General features: G+C 44.8%; 1 protein-coding gene across 4 annotated transcripts in view; it reads right to left on the reverse strand.

Annotated features, from left to right (window-relative positions):
- The window catches only part of Usp33 (ubiquitin specific peptidase 33), a 55078-nt gene that overhangs the window by 13967 nt on the left and 22287 nt on the right, over positions 1-18824 (reverse strand). For 3 of the 4 annotated variants that reach the window (XM_040751593.1, XM_040751591.1, XM_040751592.1), the window contains exons 7-15: positions 18587-18656; positions 12849-12962; positions 11938-12016; positions 10396-10810; positions 7039-7179; positions 4152-4264; positions 2376-2545; positions 2188-2282; positions 1611-1644 (exon numbers count right to left, since the gene is read on the reverse strand). In XM_040751593.1, coding sequence (XP_040607527.1) covers positions 1611-1644; positions 2188-2282; positions 2376-2545; positions 4152-4264; positions 7039-7179; positions 10396-10810; positions 11938-12016; positions 12849-12962; positions 18587-18656 — 1231 coding nt within the window. The remainder of the gene's footprint in view (positions 1-1610; positions 1645-2187; positions 2283-2375; positions 2546-4151; positions 4265-7038; positions 7180-10395; positions 10811-11937; positions 12017-12848; positions 12963-18586; positions 18657-18824) is intronic. The other variant, XM_040751594.1, reaches the window with a different exon arrangement.

Genomic DNA, 18824 nt, shown 5'->3' on the forward strand with positions numbered 1-18824 from the left:
ACTGGTTCTTTCCTTCATCACCGTTCTCTTCTCCCTGACGTGTAGCTACACAGGAGACAGACACTTTCCAGACGGTTACCTTTCTAGTTTCTTTTCAAGGGTCAGACAGGGCTTTCACACAAACCAAACAAAACCTTTCTACATGGGTAAGACAGGCATTTATATATTATGCTTACACTTATTGGTTAAACATTATTCCACTCTATTCTACCATAAGGGACAACAGGAGACACATCTGCTGTGACTGGCGGCAGCATCTCGGGCTGTACTGGGACTCCAGCTTTGGGGCTGAAGAGATGCTCCGAAGCTGAGAACATTGGCTGCTGTCAGAGGCCAGGGTTCAGTTCCCAGCACCCACACTCCAGTTTCAGGGGATCTGATGCCCTTGTCTGGCCTCCATGGGCACCGGGCAGATACTTGCTGCACACATACATGCAGACAAAGTACCCCTACACATAAACAAACATTGTTAAAAATGAAAAATAAAGATTCCAATCTTTCTTAGCAGTTCAATATTTTTCCATTACAGATTCATAAAATTTTCCAGTTCTTCTGCATCAAAGGCACTTGCCTTTATCAGTCTGCTCACTTTCTCTGACATCATCAAGAGATGTTTCTTTGTGTTTGCTGCAGTTGTGGACTTTGGCCGGCCTAGAACACACTACCTAGACCAACTTGGCAGGTCTCTGTGTTGGGATTAAAAGGTGTGTGCCACCACACGCAACCCAAAAAGAGGTTTTGAAAGTCAAAACTATTACAAGACACAAAAGGAAGCTGGTAGTAGACATGAACAAGACGAGGCTTAGTCATCCTGTCGTTCTGCCCTGTAATAGCAGACCTCTCTGTGGTTACCATGGCAATCCAAAGCAGAGTCACTGTGTTTCATAATACAGTTAATGCAAACTCACCTCATTCCTCAAAATCCACACATTTAATAACATCTTACATCGGACCGCTAAACATTTACCTTAAACGTATTTTACAAAATAACCAATCTCTTTATTACTGGAGGAAGGTTTTCTAGCCTATAATTTTCCAGGCATAGCATCAAGTATAACTCCAATGTGCCCAGTTCAGATAACCAAGAAAAATACAAAATATGAAACTGAAAGCAATGTATGGTGATATATTGTTTATGACTTATTAAAGCTTGCCTGAGGATTCAGAAAAGCAGTCAGCCTCAAGTTATAGAGATCAGGTAGTGGTGACACACACCTTTAATCCCAGCAGCCAGAAGCTAGGAGGTGATGATACACACCTTTAATCCTAGGGCTCAGGATTAAGAGGCATACAGATCTCTGTGAGTCCAAGGCCACACAGATCTACACAAGAGTGAGTCCGTCTAAAAGAGAATTACAGCCCACACATTTAATCCCAACATTAGGGAAGTATATAGGACAGAAGCACGGTCTCAGAGAGGCATTTGTTCTCCAGCCACGCTGAGGGAGGGTTAGTCTGAGACTTGGTGAAGAGCTCAGGTGTGGATCAGTCTTCAACCTGAGGTGGAGGTGAGGGCTAGGGGCCGGCTGCTTTGCTTTTCTGATCTTCAGCCTGAACCCCAATAGCAGCCTCTGGGTGTTTATTAACTCATGTCACACAATGTTACTTACTTTTTGCATTTTTCACAACTGTACATATTGTCACCTGCAAACAGGACAGATCTAGTCACTCATCTAATCAGCAGCAAACTCTTCCGCAGCCCCAGATGTGCCCAGTGTGGACTTCACAGCACGCGACAGTCAACAACTCATGTCTGCCTCCCACGATCACCATCCTCCCCCTCCTTTCAGTCCATGGACTGACTCAAGAGACAGTCTCTTCCACTTATCCACTAAACAGAATTCACTAACAACCCTGTCATACGCCCAAGCTGGCATATGATGCTGGACACACAAGGAAAATGTAGGACCTTCAGTGAAGCTGAAGATGTCAAGACAATCCAAGACACATCTGACATCCATTGTCTTCATGAGTTCTCCTTTCTCTGGGTCACGGAACTTCAAAAGGGGTCGTTTGCATTAGAGAAGTCTATACACATTCCTTCAGGACATGACTTTTCTCATCCTATTCCCACTGCATGGAAGGTGCCTCCACGCAAATACAAGCAAGTACTACTTAAGCTGTTCAAAAATACAGCATTAGCTAAACCTACCAAAACCCAGTCATAAATATAATTACACTTCTTACCTTTAAGTTCATCTCTGGCGAAGAAGGCAGCAAGACAATCTTGCAAGGTTACTACTGGACCCCAAAACCAGCTAGGGACACATGAGACAACAAACCTGAAACATCATTGACAGAAGAAAAAGGAAGTGTTCTGCTAGCAGAAGCAGCAGTGTCAACAATCAGTCAAAGCAAAGGAAGTGAGTACACACCTCTTCACATACTCCATGAAGAAAGCTATCCACCCTTGTGGCGCATACGCTTCACCACACGACCCTGCTTTGACTATGGTTGGGTGGCTGGAGGAGTGCAGCTTGGCAAGGTCTTCCTTGCCAGGAATCGGCAAGGACAGATCCTGAAAGGTCTCGAGGGTTACAGACACCTGCAAGGGTTTGTGTTAACAGGATGGAAAGAGCCCAGCACAGTTATTTATAACACTAGATTTCTTCCAAAGAGGAAAGCAAGTTATTACAATGCGCAAATATAAACCACAAACAAACTGCTTCTAGAATCAGGCACAAGAGAGGCTGGCTTGCCGTGTACCAGGTGCTGCTCCAGACGTAATCTTCCAACAAACCACTAGCATTTCCATGATCAGAGGTGTCACCATGTTAAGAAGCACAGCAAACCCAGTCACCTGGGCACTCAAGACTGGTGTTCAGACTCTCTGAGCATGGGGGAAGGGGACACCACGGGACTGTGTTGCGGGATTTCCCGCCCGGTTCCGGAGTGGTCTTGCCCCAAATGAACACACAAGACTTAGACTTATATTATTAAGCTGTTGGTCAGTGGCTTGGGCTTCTTATTGGCTAGCTCTGTGTTAATTATTAACCCACAACTACTGATCTATGATTTCTACATGGTCCTCTCCTCCTGGGCTCACATGATGACTCCTCTGTGTCTACACCTCCTAGAATTCTCTTCATCTGGTAGTCCCGCCTATCCTTCCTTCCTGGCCACTAGCCACACAGTGTTTTACCCATGAACCACTAGAGAAATATACACAGAACACCACCTCCATGAAGACTGGGTCTTACTCTATGCTACATCATCCAGGCTGTTCTCAAGCTGGTGCTCTTGTCATTCTCTCCCCTCGGTTGCCCAAATACAGAAGCTGCAGGCTGAAAATAATCTCTAACGTTGTTTAAAGGCGATGAAGAGGAAACCAAACCCGACACTGCCCAGCGTTTAACAGCAGGGATACACCAGGGGAGACCACTGCTTCAGGAGACAATGGGTCGTAAACACCACACACTAAGAGGACTACGATGCCTTTGGTGACAGACTCTTACTACATGACAGTCACACGCAGTCAGTCCTTAACTGCAGCACGACCCATATACTCAAGTAAAAACATTTCTGGGTAATATCCCATCTATGTGAAAATGACTTAGCATTCCGATACAGTAACTGAAAGCTTACTTCTCTCTTGTCTCTGAGACGTTATTTCACATTCACTAACTATACTCATTAGTGCACTAAAGTGAAAAACCAAGAAATTCCGAAGGATTAGGTGTTGGTCAAACCCTCACAATAATTTTAGTTCATGTTTGAGATAGGCCTGTGTCAGTTTTTTTTTCTTGTGTTTGTGAATTTGGCATTCACAGGAAAAAGCACCTATGTCATTTACAAGCTCCCTATATAAAGTCTGTAAGAAACACACTTACTATCTTTTGCTTGTAAACACAACAATTTCCAGGCATACCTAATTTCATCACCCTTGGGAGAATAAGTAGTTAACACTTCTTGTTGCCAAGCAACTTCTCACCTTCGTATGTAACCAAAACAAACAGAGAGCCCACCATCCTTTACAAAGGTCATGTCTCAGACCCTTTGTCTACACCTAAAGTCAATGCACAATTGACACAAACAGAGATGCATTCATGGTCTGCAGCAGCAATATGCAATTTAATTCTTCAGACCTTGCCGGGCTTTTACAAACAGCATTTGACAGACATGTTCTGTTGCCACGGTTCCCTTGTACTCACCCTGTCACACGTCAGACACTGTACTGAACTAATGATGGTTCCATCAAATATGTCAGAAATGACACTCCTGTATTTCTTATGCTGCTTTTTCCTCTTTGGAGATGCAGACTGAGCTAGAATTAAAGAACATTAAAAAGAACATTAATTTCTTGGATATTTTTGTCTAAAGTATTTTTGCATTGTCTTGGGATTTTGTTTTTCAAGGCAGGATCTCACGTAGTGCAGGCTGGCCTCAAACTCACCATGACTGAGACAACTCTGCATGCTGATGTCTCCCTCTCCCTATGACAGACGACTCTGCATGCTGATGCTCTTGTCTCTATCTCCCTACGTTACTGGATTAGAAGAGTGGTCCCATGCTTGCCTGTTTCCAGAATATTTTCCTTTGTAAGACTTATTTATTTATGTGTATGTTAGGCATCTGTGTGTGTGCCTGTGGGTCCCATGGCAATCAGAAGATTCTGATTCCCTGAGCACTGGACCGATTCCCTGAGCTGGAGTCAGAAGCTGCTGCCCTGATGTAACCGCTGGGTACTAAACCCTGTGTGCACCCGTAGCCACTGGGCTCCTCATCTTTAGAATCTTGTAACAGTAGAAAGTACTCAGCCTGCAAGATGCTCACAGCAGGAAGAGTGTTTCCTGTACAGCCTTAGGTCTGAGTTGGAGCCCCAAGATCCACATGGTCTAAGCAGAAAATCAACAAGATGTCCTCTGACCTCTGCAAGCATGCTGTGGCATCTGCACCCACACACATATAGCACATTTTAATTACTGGACTAAAGAAAAACTTTTAAAAAATCCAAGAGCATTACTTTAGGACTGGAGAGACAGCTCACTTGCTACTCTTCCAGAGGCCCAGCACCTACACAGGGCACCTCCTAACTGCTGTAACTCTAGTATAAGGGTCCTGCATCCTACACAGGGCATCTCCTAACTGCTGTAACTCTAGTATAGGGGTCCTGCATCCTACACAGGGCATCTCCTAACTGCTGTAACTCTAGTATAGGGGTCCTGCATCCTACACAGGGCATCTCCTAACTGCTATAACTCTGACACAGGGGTCCTGCATCCTACACAGGGCATCTCCTAACTGCTGTAACTCTGGCACAGGGGTCCTGCATCCTCTCCAGCTTCCATAAGCAGGAAACATATGGCATGTTCACACAGAAAAACACATGAATACTAAAAATAAATCTTAAAGAAAAATCATTACTTAGAGAAGCCAATCAAAAATCAATTAAAGGTTGAGCTGGCTTTAAATATTTATGATTCTTGGCCATATAAAATGTACATAGGGGAACATGAAAGCAATCGGAATTCATTCATATTAAGCAGCATAACAGTTCATTCATCTGTTCCATGTGCAAAATGGAACACCACCCGGGATACTTATGCTCGACAAGTCAGAGGACGGAGCCGCAGCGGGAGAGGCAGGGTAAAGATGTGAGGACAAGCCAGGAGGCCCAGCCTGCACACTACTCCTTCAGAGCAGCCCCAACTGCACTTCCCAGCTTTGCAGTAGCTCACATGAAGAGACAATTCTGTCAGTGTGGTCTGTGATAAATATTCTTCTGGACATAGGTTCCTTATCAGTCTACAAACATTTCTTCCCAGTCTTACCCTCCCCCCTTTTAAAATCCTGACAGGGTCCTTTCCCGATACTTTTTAATTATTTTACAGTTGGTGTTTTGTTTGGTATGTGGGGACAAAGAGTATATGCAGGTGAAGTATGGAGGTCAGAAGACAACTTGGTAAAGTCAATTCTTTTCCTTTTATTGTGGGTTCTGCAGAACAAACTCTGGTTGTCATGCTTATCCAGCAAGCACTGCTCTCCGCTGGCCCATGTCTTCATGTCTGTATACAGCAAGCACTTCTATCTGCTGGCCCATGTCTTCATGTCTGTATACAGCAAGCACTTCTATCTGCTGGCCCATGTCTTCATGCCTGTATCCAGCAAGCACTGCCATCCACTGGCCCATGTCTTCATGTCTGTATCCAGCAAGCACTGCTCTGTCTGAGGCAGGTTTTCTCTACGCAGCCCTGACTACTGCAGAGCCCCTGCCTAGACCACACTGTCTGTCCCTGGACCAGCCTCGCAGGTGGGAACGCAGGACGGTACAGACACTGGGAAGGCGGGCAGCTCTGCACAGGGCTGCCATAAAACGAACACAAAACCCAGGGCACACAATCCTCGGGCCTTGCCTTTGACAAAGAAAAAGTTAGGTTTACTGCAGTATTATCTATAAAGTCCCTTGCTCTGGTGATACAACTGAACAAAAGCTGGTAAGGAAAAAAGTATTCAGATATGCAATAACGCAGCCAGCTCTTACACACGTTACGCTGCATGATCAAAACAGGGTGCTGTTTCCTAAGGCACACACTATGTACCATCATAACAGGCACTCTGGAAAACGGAGAGCAAGAGGAAGCAGGCTTCAGGGGCGTCAGGAACAGAGACGTGGGGTAGCCGCGGGGGTAGGATGACAATGTCCTTATGAAACTGCAGGACAGGGGGTTGGAGGCTCAGGAAAGGGACTAAGATGGCGGAAAGGCGTAGCAGGTAGGCGCACTCTGCTCTGACAGAGGACTCAACACCATCCATTTCAGTTCAGGTGGTCCGGGGCCCTCTCCTAACCTCTGAGCCCCAGGAACACGTGTGGTGCACACACATGCATGCAGGCAAGAGACTAATATGTAAAATATTAACATGAATAAAACTGTAAGAAAAAGTTTAATGTAGAGAACCATAGACAAAAAATTCTAGCCATGACTGAATAACTCTATCAACTTTAAGAGACCACATATTTCATAGCACTCTATCAGCGTCAGAATCAGCAGTTTAACCCCTGAATTAAAAGAGAGGAACTGGAGTGAGGGGCTCCCTTACCTTTTTTGTGTGGAGGTGTCAATCCTGGCCACAGATTGCCTGACTTAGGAGGGCTTGCTGACAGACGTGGGCTAGCACTTTCATTTGATGGGAGAATCTGTGATGTAGATAGGTCATTCAAATGGACATCAGTGACATATTCTGTAATATTTAAATTTTTATTATTACCTTCAATTAAAATTGCAAATGAAACTATTAAGCAGTTAGATTCCATGTGGTCAATAGTTAACTAGCGTAGATGCCTGCATTTGATATAGTAAAGACGGTACATGTTAACAAATGCCACGTGAGATACTTGACAAAGTGTTTGCTAGGCAAAATAAAGTGATTTTTTCCACCTATGTATTCAATACGATCTAACTCACCACTGCTACAGTTAGCCCAAAGTAAGCAGAGGTAATATGAAATCAAAGATGATCACGCCTTCCAAATTTAGTAAAATTTCTAAAAACCCACCTACAAGTTACAGAGGGAACTGCTTGTTTTAATACAAGGTCTCGTGTAGCTCAACCTGGCTACTCTGTGTGGTCAAAGATGAGGTCGCCTTTTACCTGATCCTTCAGCCTCCGCCTCCCAAAAGCTGGGACTAAACGCATGCACCGCCATGTCTGGTTCCTAAATCTGTGTAAGACATTTTCAAATTATGTGTGTCTGTGTCTCTGTGTGAACATGTACATTTGAGTTAGATGCTACCGGAGGCCGGGAGAGCTGGAGGTATAGGAGCTGAGCCACCCCAGGAGGTGCTGGGAACCAAGGCTGGGTCCCCGCAAGGGCAGCCCAGGCACTGGGGTGCTGACCCACCTCTGTAGACCCACAGCTTTGTTCTCGTGAACTTTTCTTCCCTGTGCTGGGGAGGGAGCCCATGAGCGCAGAAGTGCTTGCTGAGCAAGTGCTCTACCACTCAGCCCTCAGACTTTTTAACTGCGAGAAAAGATTATTGTCCCAAATAAACTTAGTAATCAAAACCATACAAGAAATGTAGACACTGGGAGCTGGAGAGACAGAGGTTCGGTTCCCAGCACCTACATGACTGCTCACAACTGCCTGCAACTCCAGTTCCAGGGTCACATGCCCAGTCTCTGTGGGATACCAAACACATGTGGTACATTTATAGGTGCAACAACTCATTAGTGCAGACACACATACACATAAGTAATCTTTCTTCAAAAGAAATTCAGGCCTAAATTAATCGCATTTATTCTTACTGTAATAAAAATAAGATATATCTCAGGAAACTGTCTCTTCAGAACTTAACTATGAGGGGAATCATGAATGCTACTCCACAGTGCCTAGCATATCTTCCAACACGAGTAGCCAACACGTGGAGAGGCAGAGGGAAAATGGTAGATAAACTTGTCAGCCATGGAGCTGGGGAGTCAGCAGTTAAGAGCACTTGACCCTCTTACAGAGAGGCTGGGCTCAGTTCCCAGAATCCAAATGACGGTGGCTTACAACCATCTGTAACTCCAGTTCCAGGGAATCTACACTCTTCTGGCTTCATGAGGCACCAGGCACACATGTAGTGCACACGCTTACATGCAGCCAAAACACTCACACAAAAGACAAATACAAATTTAGTTAAAACAAAAACATGCCAATCATGACTAAAGAAGACAGCAGAATACTGGTGGTGGAAGCCATGTTCCAGGACTTCCTAAACAGAAGCAGGTAAGGCCTCGGGGCTAGGTAGTGTTTCCTGTGGGAGCAGACAGTGAGCTCAGGTGCTGAGCACTACATGGACTTGGTCATAGTTTTTCACCCAGGGTTTACAACGTAACATGTTCAGACCTACTTCAGTTCATTACCTAGTTACTATGTGCTAAGAACAAACCCACAAGCAAGCAATTAAGGAGCAGCTTGTCCCTGAACTATGCTTCCCTGTGGCTTCTGACAGGAAGTCTGGTTATCAGAACTGACATTAAGCCATTTGCTGACTAAGAACTTCTACCCACAGCGAGTGTGTAAAGAGCTATGCACCCTGGCTTTCCCAGGTGGGAGGCACACAGCAGTCTTCCTACGCTACGGCAATTCTATTCAAGAAGCACCTTCAGTGCACCCAGTTAACTGCTCAGCAGCCGCCCCAGTGGCTACAGACACAAACTGCGATACCTCTCCACCACTGAGCCACATCAGCCAACCTCCTAGTCATCTAGCTTTAAGGAGGGTAGAGTAGTCAATACCACATATCAAGGAGACAAACATGGTGTGTAAGAAATTCACTCGTGCTTTCTCAAAGGAACACAGTCTAATATTATAATATATCCTAACAAAGTTTATGTACATACTGACTATGTCTATAGTGAGAACCATTGGAGTATAACATGCATGATTAGGAAATTTGAATTGGGCACTGGCGAGATGGCTCACTGATTAAGAGCACTGGCTGCCTTTCCAGAGGATCTAGGTTCAACTCCCAGGAACCACATAGTGGCTCACTACCATCTCTAATGGGATCTGATGCCCATTTCTGGCAAGAAAATTTGGGCTGCTTTTCTTTTACTTCAAGATCTCAACAGAATTTTCTTGGAATAAAAGGGAAGATTCCAAAGGGACTAATCTTCTAGATTACTATGTAACCATATACAGAACTAATCTTCTAGATTACTATGTAACCATATACAGGACTAATCTTCTAGATTACTATGTAACCATATACAGGACTAATCTAGATTACTATGTAACCATATACAGGACTAATCTAGATTACTATGTAACCATATACAGGACTAATCTAGATTACTATGTAACCATATACAGGACTAATCTTCTAGATTACTATGTAACCATATACAGGACTAATCTTCTAGATTACTATATAACCATATACAGGACTAATCTTCTAGATTACTACATAACCATATACAGGACTAATCTTCTATATTACTATGTAACCATGTACAGGAGTAATCTAGATTACTATGTAACCATATACAGGACTAATCTTATAGATTACTAAGTAACTATATACAGGAACCCTGAGGAACCATTGCTTTTAAAAAGAAAAAATAAATTCCTAAGGAAATGATCCATAAAGTCATCTTACTTTTAGTTTCATAATTTTATGATTTCAACACTTCAAACAGATAGCATTAAACTGCGAGTCTATTCATTGAAGATCCCACAAAAGTAAGCCAGGTGTGGCTGCACTCGCCTTTAGTCTCAGCATTCAAGAGGTAGAAACAGATAGATGTGTTTAAGTACAGCCTGGACTACATGGTAAGTTCCAGGCCAGCCAGGGGTACACACTCAGACCCTGCCTCAAAACAAATGTGTTGTTCCAAAAGTAACAATCAGTTAACTGCTCACTCCCTGCACAGGAAACTCTATCATCTCACAATCTGATTATTAAATTGTCACCTGAAGCTCTGCCATGTATTTGCACTTTGACAGTCTCCTGGCTGTTCAGGTCAACCGTTTCACACACGGTGTCTCTATCTTTATCCAGTTCTATTTCAGAATTGGCCTTATTGATCTTATTGCACATCTTCTCTTTCTGCCAGTCTTTGGCCATCTCTAAGTCGTCCTCATCCTGAATGAGCATTGTGGTTTCATTACTGTCTTCAGCAAAGCCTTTGGAGCCACTCTCGTTTTCTGCTTTCTCGCTGCTGCTACAAGACTCGCAGGACTGAAAATCAACATCCGACTGGCTCTTCTCTTCCTCAGCATTCTCCTCAGACATCAGTGTTTGAGGGTCTTCCTCTATTTCCATGACCTGCTCCTTTAGCTCTTCATGAAGTAGATCCATTAAACAGCGAAGGAATTCCTGGGCATCCTGCACATCACAACAAACCACATTACCAGTCTAGAGCAAAGGCATGGAGGAACCTAAGCAGTGTGAACGGTGTGTAGAGCGTCACACTGAGAGGACTGCTGTGTGTGTAGCCACACTGAGAGGACTGGTGTGTGTGTGTAGTCACACTGAGAGGACTGGTGTGTGTGTGTAGTCACACTGGGAGGACTGCTGTGTGTGTGTAGTCACACTGAGAGGACTGGGTGTGTGTGTGTAGTCACACTGAGAGGACTGGTGTGTGTGTGTAGTCACACTGAGAGGACTGGTGTGTGTGTGTAGTCACACTGAGAGGACTGCTGTGTGTGTGTAGTCACACTGAGAGGACTGCTATGTGTGTGTGTAGTCACACTGAGAGGACTGCTGTGTGTGTAGTCACACTGAGAGGACTGGGGTGTGTGTGTAGTCACACTGAGAGGACTGGTGTGTGTGTGTAGTCACACTGAGAGGACTGCTGTGTGTGTGTAGTCACACTGAGAGGACTGGTGTGTGTGTGTGTGTGTAGTCACACTGAGAGGACTGGTGTGTGTGTAGTCACACTGAGAGGACTGGTGTGTGTGTGTAGTCACACTGAGAGGACTGGTGTGTGTGTGTGTAGTCACACTGAGTATGTTTGTAGCCCACACCACAGCATAGCTGCAACACACTGTGGCAGAGCTGCAACACACTGTGGCAGAGCTGTAACACACTGTGGCAGAGCTGTAACACACTGTGGCAGAGCTGTAACACACTGCATTCCTAAAGCTAGGCAAATAAAGCAATGCTTTGAAATGAAACCAGATGAAACAAAAATAAGGATTTTCCTCAGGTGACAATTAGAATTCAGAAATACGTCCTAAAATATTATGTAAGGTTGGGTTTAAGCTAGAGCTTTTCCCATCCATAAACTGTGTCTTAAAGAAAAATTTTTATTAGATAGTGGTGGCACACACCGTTAATCGTAGAACTAAGGGAGCAGAGGCAGGTAGATCTCTGTGAGTTCCAGACCAGCCTGGTCTACAAGAGCGAGTTCCAGGGCCACAGAGAAACCCTGTCTTGAAAAACCAAAAAAAAAAAAAAAAAAAAATCTAAAAGAAGTTTAAGGTTGTTGTTTTTTTAAAGGAGTAACTAACCTGCTGAGAATAGCCTCGAAAAGTTGGGTTCACAGTTTTAATTCCTTGGAACAGATTAGCAGGTACAACAGACCCTGGTCTGAAAAGAAAACAGTTTTAAATAGATTTTTTAAAAGAATTTTATTACTCTCACAATGCACAGCATTTTCTAATATGCAACTTCTTAAAAAGTTCCAAAACAAAATTAACATAGCACATCAAATAATTACCAATATGCCTAGACACAGGGCACAGGCAGCTGGCTAGACCTAAGCTGCTGTCATGCACACGGTCGGGGAAGGCTTCGCTGCACTGCAGCCCACGTCTCAGTGACAGACATTGACTGCAGCCCACGTCTCAGTGACAGACACTGACTGCAGCTCACGTCTCAGTGACAGACACTGCAGTCCATATCTCAGTGACAGACACTGCAGCCCACGTCTCGGTGACACAGACACTGCAGCCCACATCTCAGTGACAGACACTGCAGCCCACGTCTCAGTGACAGACACTGCAGCCCACGTCTCAGTGACAGACACTGCAGCCCACGTCTCGGTGACACAGACACTGCAGCCCACATCTCAGTGACAGACACTGCAGCCCACGTCTCGGTGACACAGACACTGCAGCCCACATCTCAGTGACAGACACTGCAGCCCACGTCTCAGTGACAGACACTGCAGCCCACATCTCGGTGACAGACACTGCAGCCCACGTCTCAGTGACAGACACTGACTGCAGCTCACGTCTCAGTGACACAGACACTGCAGCTCAAATATCACTAGGTGACATTGATAATGGCAACAGCTCCTTCATCTGCATTTCAGTTTCAAATGTAAAACCTGACCTAACTCAAATCTCATTTCCACAAAGGTCTGCATGCTTTCCGTATTTATAATAGTGATTTTCAAAGGTGATTCTATAGTACGTACCTGCTCTTGTGCCACAATTCTGTCATTAGTTTGAGATAACTTTTACAAATGGCTGGTTTCTTATCTGTTCTCGCCAGTCCTCCACAATCGAGAAAGAACTGTGTCAAAGGCGGGCTAATTTAAGAAAGAGAGAAATGTCAAGAGTCAATCAAAGCTGAACTGTCATTAATGTCTAGTTGCTCAGTGAATTGGCAGCCATGTCAACCTCTATCTGTTAGGTCCTGCCCCCTTTTACAGTCTGATGTTCATTCCTTTACATCGCTAAGAAGTTCCATCACTCACATTTGGATCCATCAGATCAGAGGCCTCTGCACTGCCCAGTTTAGGTAACACCCATCGGTTTTAATGTCTGTCACGTGTCACTCCCGATACTATGTCTTAATAATTTATTTCTCCACGTTAAACATTTATTCTTCTCTCATATATCCTGACCACAGTGTTCCTCAGTCCTGCCGCCACCCCTCCCCCACCTCCCCTCTCTCCAGCACAACTCCTGCATTTCTCTTACCAGCATGCCTCCCTGGGGTAGCAACCACACACAGCTTTCTTAAGGTTTCTGTTGCTGAGAAAGTACCATAACCAAAGCAAGTTGGGGAGGAAAGGGTTTGACTACTAAGGTGAAACTTTGCTTTGCTGGGATACTCTATGCTGCTCAGCTAGAGCTCAGAAATTAGTGGTGATTAATCACCAGCATCATCAAGGTGAAATCTTGTGAGAAGTGTTTCCTGAGAGTGCAGAGAACCTATGTTCCAGAGGCAGCCAAGGCTGTACCTTATGCTGGCAGCCAGACTTATTAATGAGTAAGCGCCACCCAGGTGGTCTGCTTTTGAAGGGGTCATGGAGAAGAGCTGAGGCTCGGCATTGGGAGAGGTCAGGAGAGGCCATCAGTGAAGGTGCAGTCTCAGCGCAGTTAAAGGGCCAGGAATGAAGGGGTTATGCAAAGACGAGGCCTGGCATCATGGAGAGAGCCTGTGAGAGGCTACTGGTCAAAGTGAAGCCAGCTGTAGCAGATGACCCCAGTGTTTTGGAGGTGCCAGAGTACCACGGGACGACCATAAGCACAGTAGCAGTCAGGTACAGCCAGCAGGAGCCTAAAAGGCAAGCTGTGCGTGCTGCAGAGAGCAGAGCCAGACAAGTGACCCACGTCCTTTGGAGGAGCTGAGAAGACTGTGAACACAACCCAGATCATTGGACATGGAGTTATTTACACTGCTGGGGTTTGGTCTTGCTTGGTTCAGACTGTGACGGTGCCCTGGCTCTTCCTCTTAAAGAGAGTATTTCAATTATTTTATTTACTGGAGACCACAGTTGAGAGACTTTGAATATAAAAAAGAAATTGGCTATTTTAAAGGGACTGAAATTTTAATGTGAGATCTTGGGGATGAATGAGTAAGAAAGGAAGGGTTGGCCGGGCATTGGTGGTGCCTTTAATCCCAGCACTCAGGAGGCAGAGGCAGGTGGATCTCTGTGAGTTCCAGTCCAGCCTGGTCTACAAAGCGAGTCCAGGACAGCCTCCAAAACAATACAAAGAGAGAGAGAGAGAGAGAGAGACAGAGAGAGAGAGAGAGAGATAGAGAGAGACAGAGAGAGAGAGAGAGAGAGAGAGAGAGACAGAGACAGAGAGAGACAGAGACAGAGAGAGAGAGAGAAGGGAGGGTTGTGGCTTAGCAATGATGTGTTTGTGTCACATTGACAAGAGGTCAGTTTTACTGGCTGGTTTTATGCCAACTTAACTGACACAAGCTCTAGTCATGACAGGAGTCTCAGCTGAGAAAATACTCCCAGGAAATCGAGCTGTAAAGCATTTTCTCAATTACTGACCAATGGGGGAGGGCCCAGCCTGTTGTGATGCTGCCATGCCTGGGCATGTAGTCCTGGGTTTTATAAAAAAGAGTAAGCAGCACCCTCCGTGGCCTCTGCATCAGCTCCCGCCTCCAGGATCCTGCCCCGTGTGAGTTCCTGTCCTGACCTCCTTTGGTGACAACGGCAATGCGGAAGTTGCATAAACCCTTTCCTCCTCCACTTGCTTTTTAGGTCATGGTGCTCTGTCCACAGCAATAGAAACCCTGACCAAAACAATGGCACAGCAGGTTACCATAAGACTAGGCACATATCCAGTAGCAGGAAAAGGGTCCCAAAATCAGGAAGAGAGTCACTGACAGCCTCCTCTCCCAGTATTTTTGGGAGTCCCACAAGAGCACCAAGCTACACAACGACAACACACATACGGAGGACCTCCCTGACTGTTACTTCAGTCTCTGTGGGTCCCTGTGAGCGCTGGTTAGATGATTCTGTGAGTTTTCTTGTGATTCCTTTGACATCCTCTGGCTCCTACAATCTTTTCTACCCCATTCCTGCAGGATTCCCCAAGCTCTGCCTAATGTTTGGTTGTGGTCTGTGTGTTTCCAGCAATTGTTGGATGAAGCCTCTCTGACAACAACTATGCCTGTGAGTATAGCAGACTATTATTAGGAATGACTTTTTCCCTTGCTTTTGTCTGTCGTGTTTGGCTCTATCCTGGGTCTCTGGGCTCTCCGGTCTCGGGGTCCTGGCCCTCCAGGAAGTGTCAGGTGGGCTCCCTCTCATGGCAGGGGTCTCAGCCACACCAGCCATTGGCTGACCACGCCCACAGGTACTGTGTCACCTTACCCCAGCACATCTTGCAGGCAGGACAAGTTGTAGGTTGAGGTCTTATGGCTGGGTTGGTGCTCCTCTACTGGAAGCCTGGTTGCAGGAGACGGCTGGTTTGGGTTCCATACCCCATTACTAGAAGTCTTCGCTAGAGTCACCCTCATAGATTCCTGCGTTTCCACTGCGATAGGTTCCTACCTCACCCTCAGTTCCAGTCATCTCTCTCAGTACTTTCTCACTCCACCCTTCCCCCTCCCATCCCTCCCATCCCTTACCCGGCCCCTGTCCACCAATGAAATCTATTCCCGTTTCCAGGAGATCCACGAGCCTCCCTCATTACTCAGCCTCTCTGAGTCTATGGACGGTAGCATGGTTATCTTTTACTCTACAGCTAACATGCACTTGAGTGAGTACATTCCATGTTTGTCTTTCTGGATCTGGGTTCCCTCACTCAGGATGATTTCTTCTAGTTCTACCATTTGCCTGCACATTTCATGTAATTTTTTTCCGCAGTTGAGTAGTACTCCATTGTGTAAATGTACCACATTTTCTTTATACATTCTCCAAGTGAGGCACATTTAGGTTGTTTCCAGTTTCTGGTTATGACAAATAAAACTTCTATGAACATAGTTGAACACATGTCTTTTAGGTATAGGTCCAGGAGTTGTATAGCTAGGTATTGAGGTAGACTGATTCCCAATTTTCTGAGAAACTGCCGTGTTGATTTCCATAGTGGCTGTATAAGTCTGCACTCCCACCAGCAGTGGAGGAGTGTTCCCCTTGCTCCACATCCTCTGATGTGAGCTGCCACTTGTGTTTGTGATCTTAGACACTGACAGGTGTAAGATGGAATCTCAGAGTTGTTTTGATTTGTATTTCCCTAATGGCCAAGGATGCTGAATAATTCTTTAAGTATTTCTTAGCCATTTGAGATTCTTCTGAGAATTTTCTATTTAAATCTGTAACCTATTTTTTAATTTGATTATTTGGGCTTTTTATTGTTTAGTTTCTTGAGTTTGTGATATATTTTAGAGATCAGTGTTCTGTCAGATGTGGGGTTGATGAAGATCTTTTCTCCTTCTGAAATTGCTGTTTTGTCCTTTCAATGGTGTCCTTTGCCTGACAGAAGCCTTTCACTTTCCTGAGGTCCCATTTATAAGCTGTCAATGTTAGTGCCTTTAAGACTGGTGTTCTGTTCAGGAAGTTGTCTCCTTTGTCCCCAACTTTTTCTTCCGTCAGGTTCAGTGTATCTGGTTTTATGTGGAGGTCTCTGATCCACTTGGACTTGAGTTTTGTACAGGGTGACAGATACAGATCTATTTGTATCCCTCTACATTCAGACATCCAGTTACATCAGCAGTATTTATTGAAGATGATGTCGTTTTTTCCATTGTGTATTTCTGGCTTCTTTATCAAAAACCAGGTGTCCATAGATGTGTGAATTTATGTCTGGGTCTTCCATTTAATTCCATGATCAACCGTACGTTCTTATACTAACTAATATCATGTGTTTTTTTATTACTGTAACTTTTGTAGTAGAGTTTAAAATCAGAGATAGTGCTACCTCTGGAAATTCTTTTATTGTACAGGGCTGTTTTAGCTATCCTGGGCTTTTTGTTTTTCCATATAAAGTTGAGTATTGTTCTTTCAAGTTCAAGGTTTTACCAGGTCACTCTGGCTAACTAGAACCCACTAATGAGACCAAGCTACCTGCCTCTGCCTTCTGAATGCTGGGATAAAAGGCTTGAGCCACAACACCCAATCTCTTTTTCAATTTGTTTTTGTTTCTGTTTTTAGGAAGAGTCTTGCAATGTGGGCATGGTGGCACAAGCCTGTAATTCTATCACTTAGGAGACAGGAGCAGGAGCAACACCATGAGTTCAAGGCTAGCTCGAGCTACATAAGAGTTCCTATCTGAAGAAAGCAAGAAAAGAAGGAGGCATTGAAAGAAGCAGAGAATAGGGTGAGGAGCAAGAAGAGATTCAGGAAAAGGGAAAGAAATGGCAGGAGGGGAGGAGGGACTCCATTCAGCTGAGGCTGGGTTCAAACCATGACCATTCTGCCTCAGCCTCTTCCTGCTTACATAAATGCACCATGTTCAGCTGCCCTCATTCCCACACAAATCTCAACCATGTACTTTCCTACTATCCCTCTCATGCAGCTTTTTTTCCTCTTAGTATTCTTTCTGTTCTTAGGCACAGTGGTTCTCTGCAACTCAGATTCTTTGACTTCTCTTCTTTCTTGGATCATCTTAAATCCCCAGCAATATACCAGTGCTGTGAGACAGATTACTCGCCAACTTGCTGTACAAGGACTTTGGTGCTCTCTTACTCCACCAAAGACATTAATTTTCATGTGGACTGCACAAGGAACTGTAGGTCATCAATTCTCAGAAACTGTGTTTGCCACACAGACTTTCTTCCCAGTTCTCAGGGTTAGACTCTTTCCCAAGATTGCTCAATACCCAGGCTATGCTTTGACAATGCCAAACTCAGTGGTTCGGAATGCTGTCCTCACTCAATCCATCAAGGATAACCACCTAATTTATATGCCACAAATAAGGAGGAAAATACAACTGTGCTATCCAAGGGATCCATCTATAGAAATATATACAACACTTTCATAAGATTTCTAACCTAGAAATGATCTCAGTATTTGATAGGTTTAAGTGCCTCGTTATCTGCACATAAATACACTTGCCAGAGATATATGTCATCCAGTAGACAGCATGCTTAAGGCCTAAGTTTGAGGCCAAGCTCTGCAAAAAACAACACAAATACTTTGTCCAGGGACATAATCCTAGAAGTCTAAACCAGGATCATTTGTCTCAGAAAACTACAGGCATAAACTAGGTACGTTTATAGATGCCTGGAATCCCAGTACTTGAGAAGTAGTAACCAAAGGATCAGGAATTCAAGGCTATCCTGGTCTATCAAGTTCCAGGCCAGCCTGGGCTAACATAAGGAAAACAAAACAATACACTTAGTTGCACACACAGCAGCCCCGGGGACCACAGGTGTCGCAGGCAGGTCCTCGTCCCTGTATGCTGGGAGTCGTCGCCCACTGCAGCAATGAGCTGGGCCAGAGCTGCGCCCCTCCCTACTCACCAGTTAGAAAGAGCCTGCAGGGCTGCATTCATGTAACAGGTATTTCCGATGTTCTTCAAACCTGTAAGGCCTGTGAAGAACAAACCCAAGCATCAGTCAATAAGACATGAATGACACAACTTTCTGGACGTTTATTGAGAACAACTTCAAAAATTAAAGCTATAGAAAGGGTTAAAATTAGCTCACTGGCAGAGCATGCGTACACTATTCAAACACACACACACACACACAGGGAGAC

Source organism: Mesocricetus auratus, unplaced genomic scaffold (assembly GCF_017639785.1).
Source record: "Mesocricetus auratus isolate SY011 unplaced genomic scaffold, BCM_Maur_2.0 Super-Scaffold_100009, whole genome shotgun sequence".
NCBI lineage: Eukaryota > Metazoa > Chordata > Mammalia > Rodentia > Cricetidae > Mesocricetus > Mesocricetus auratus.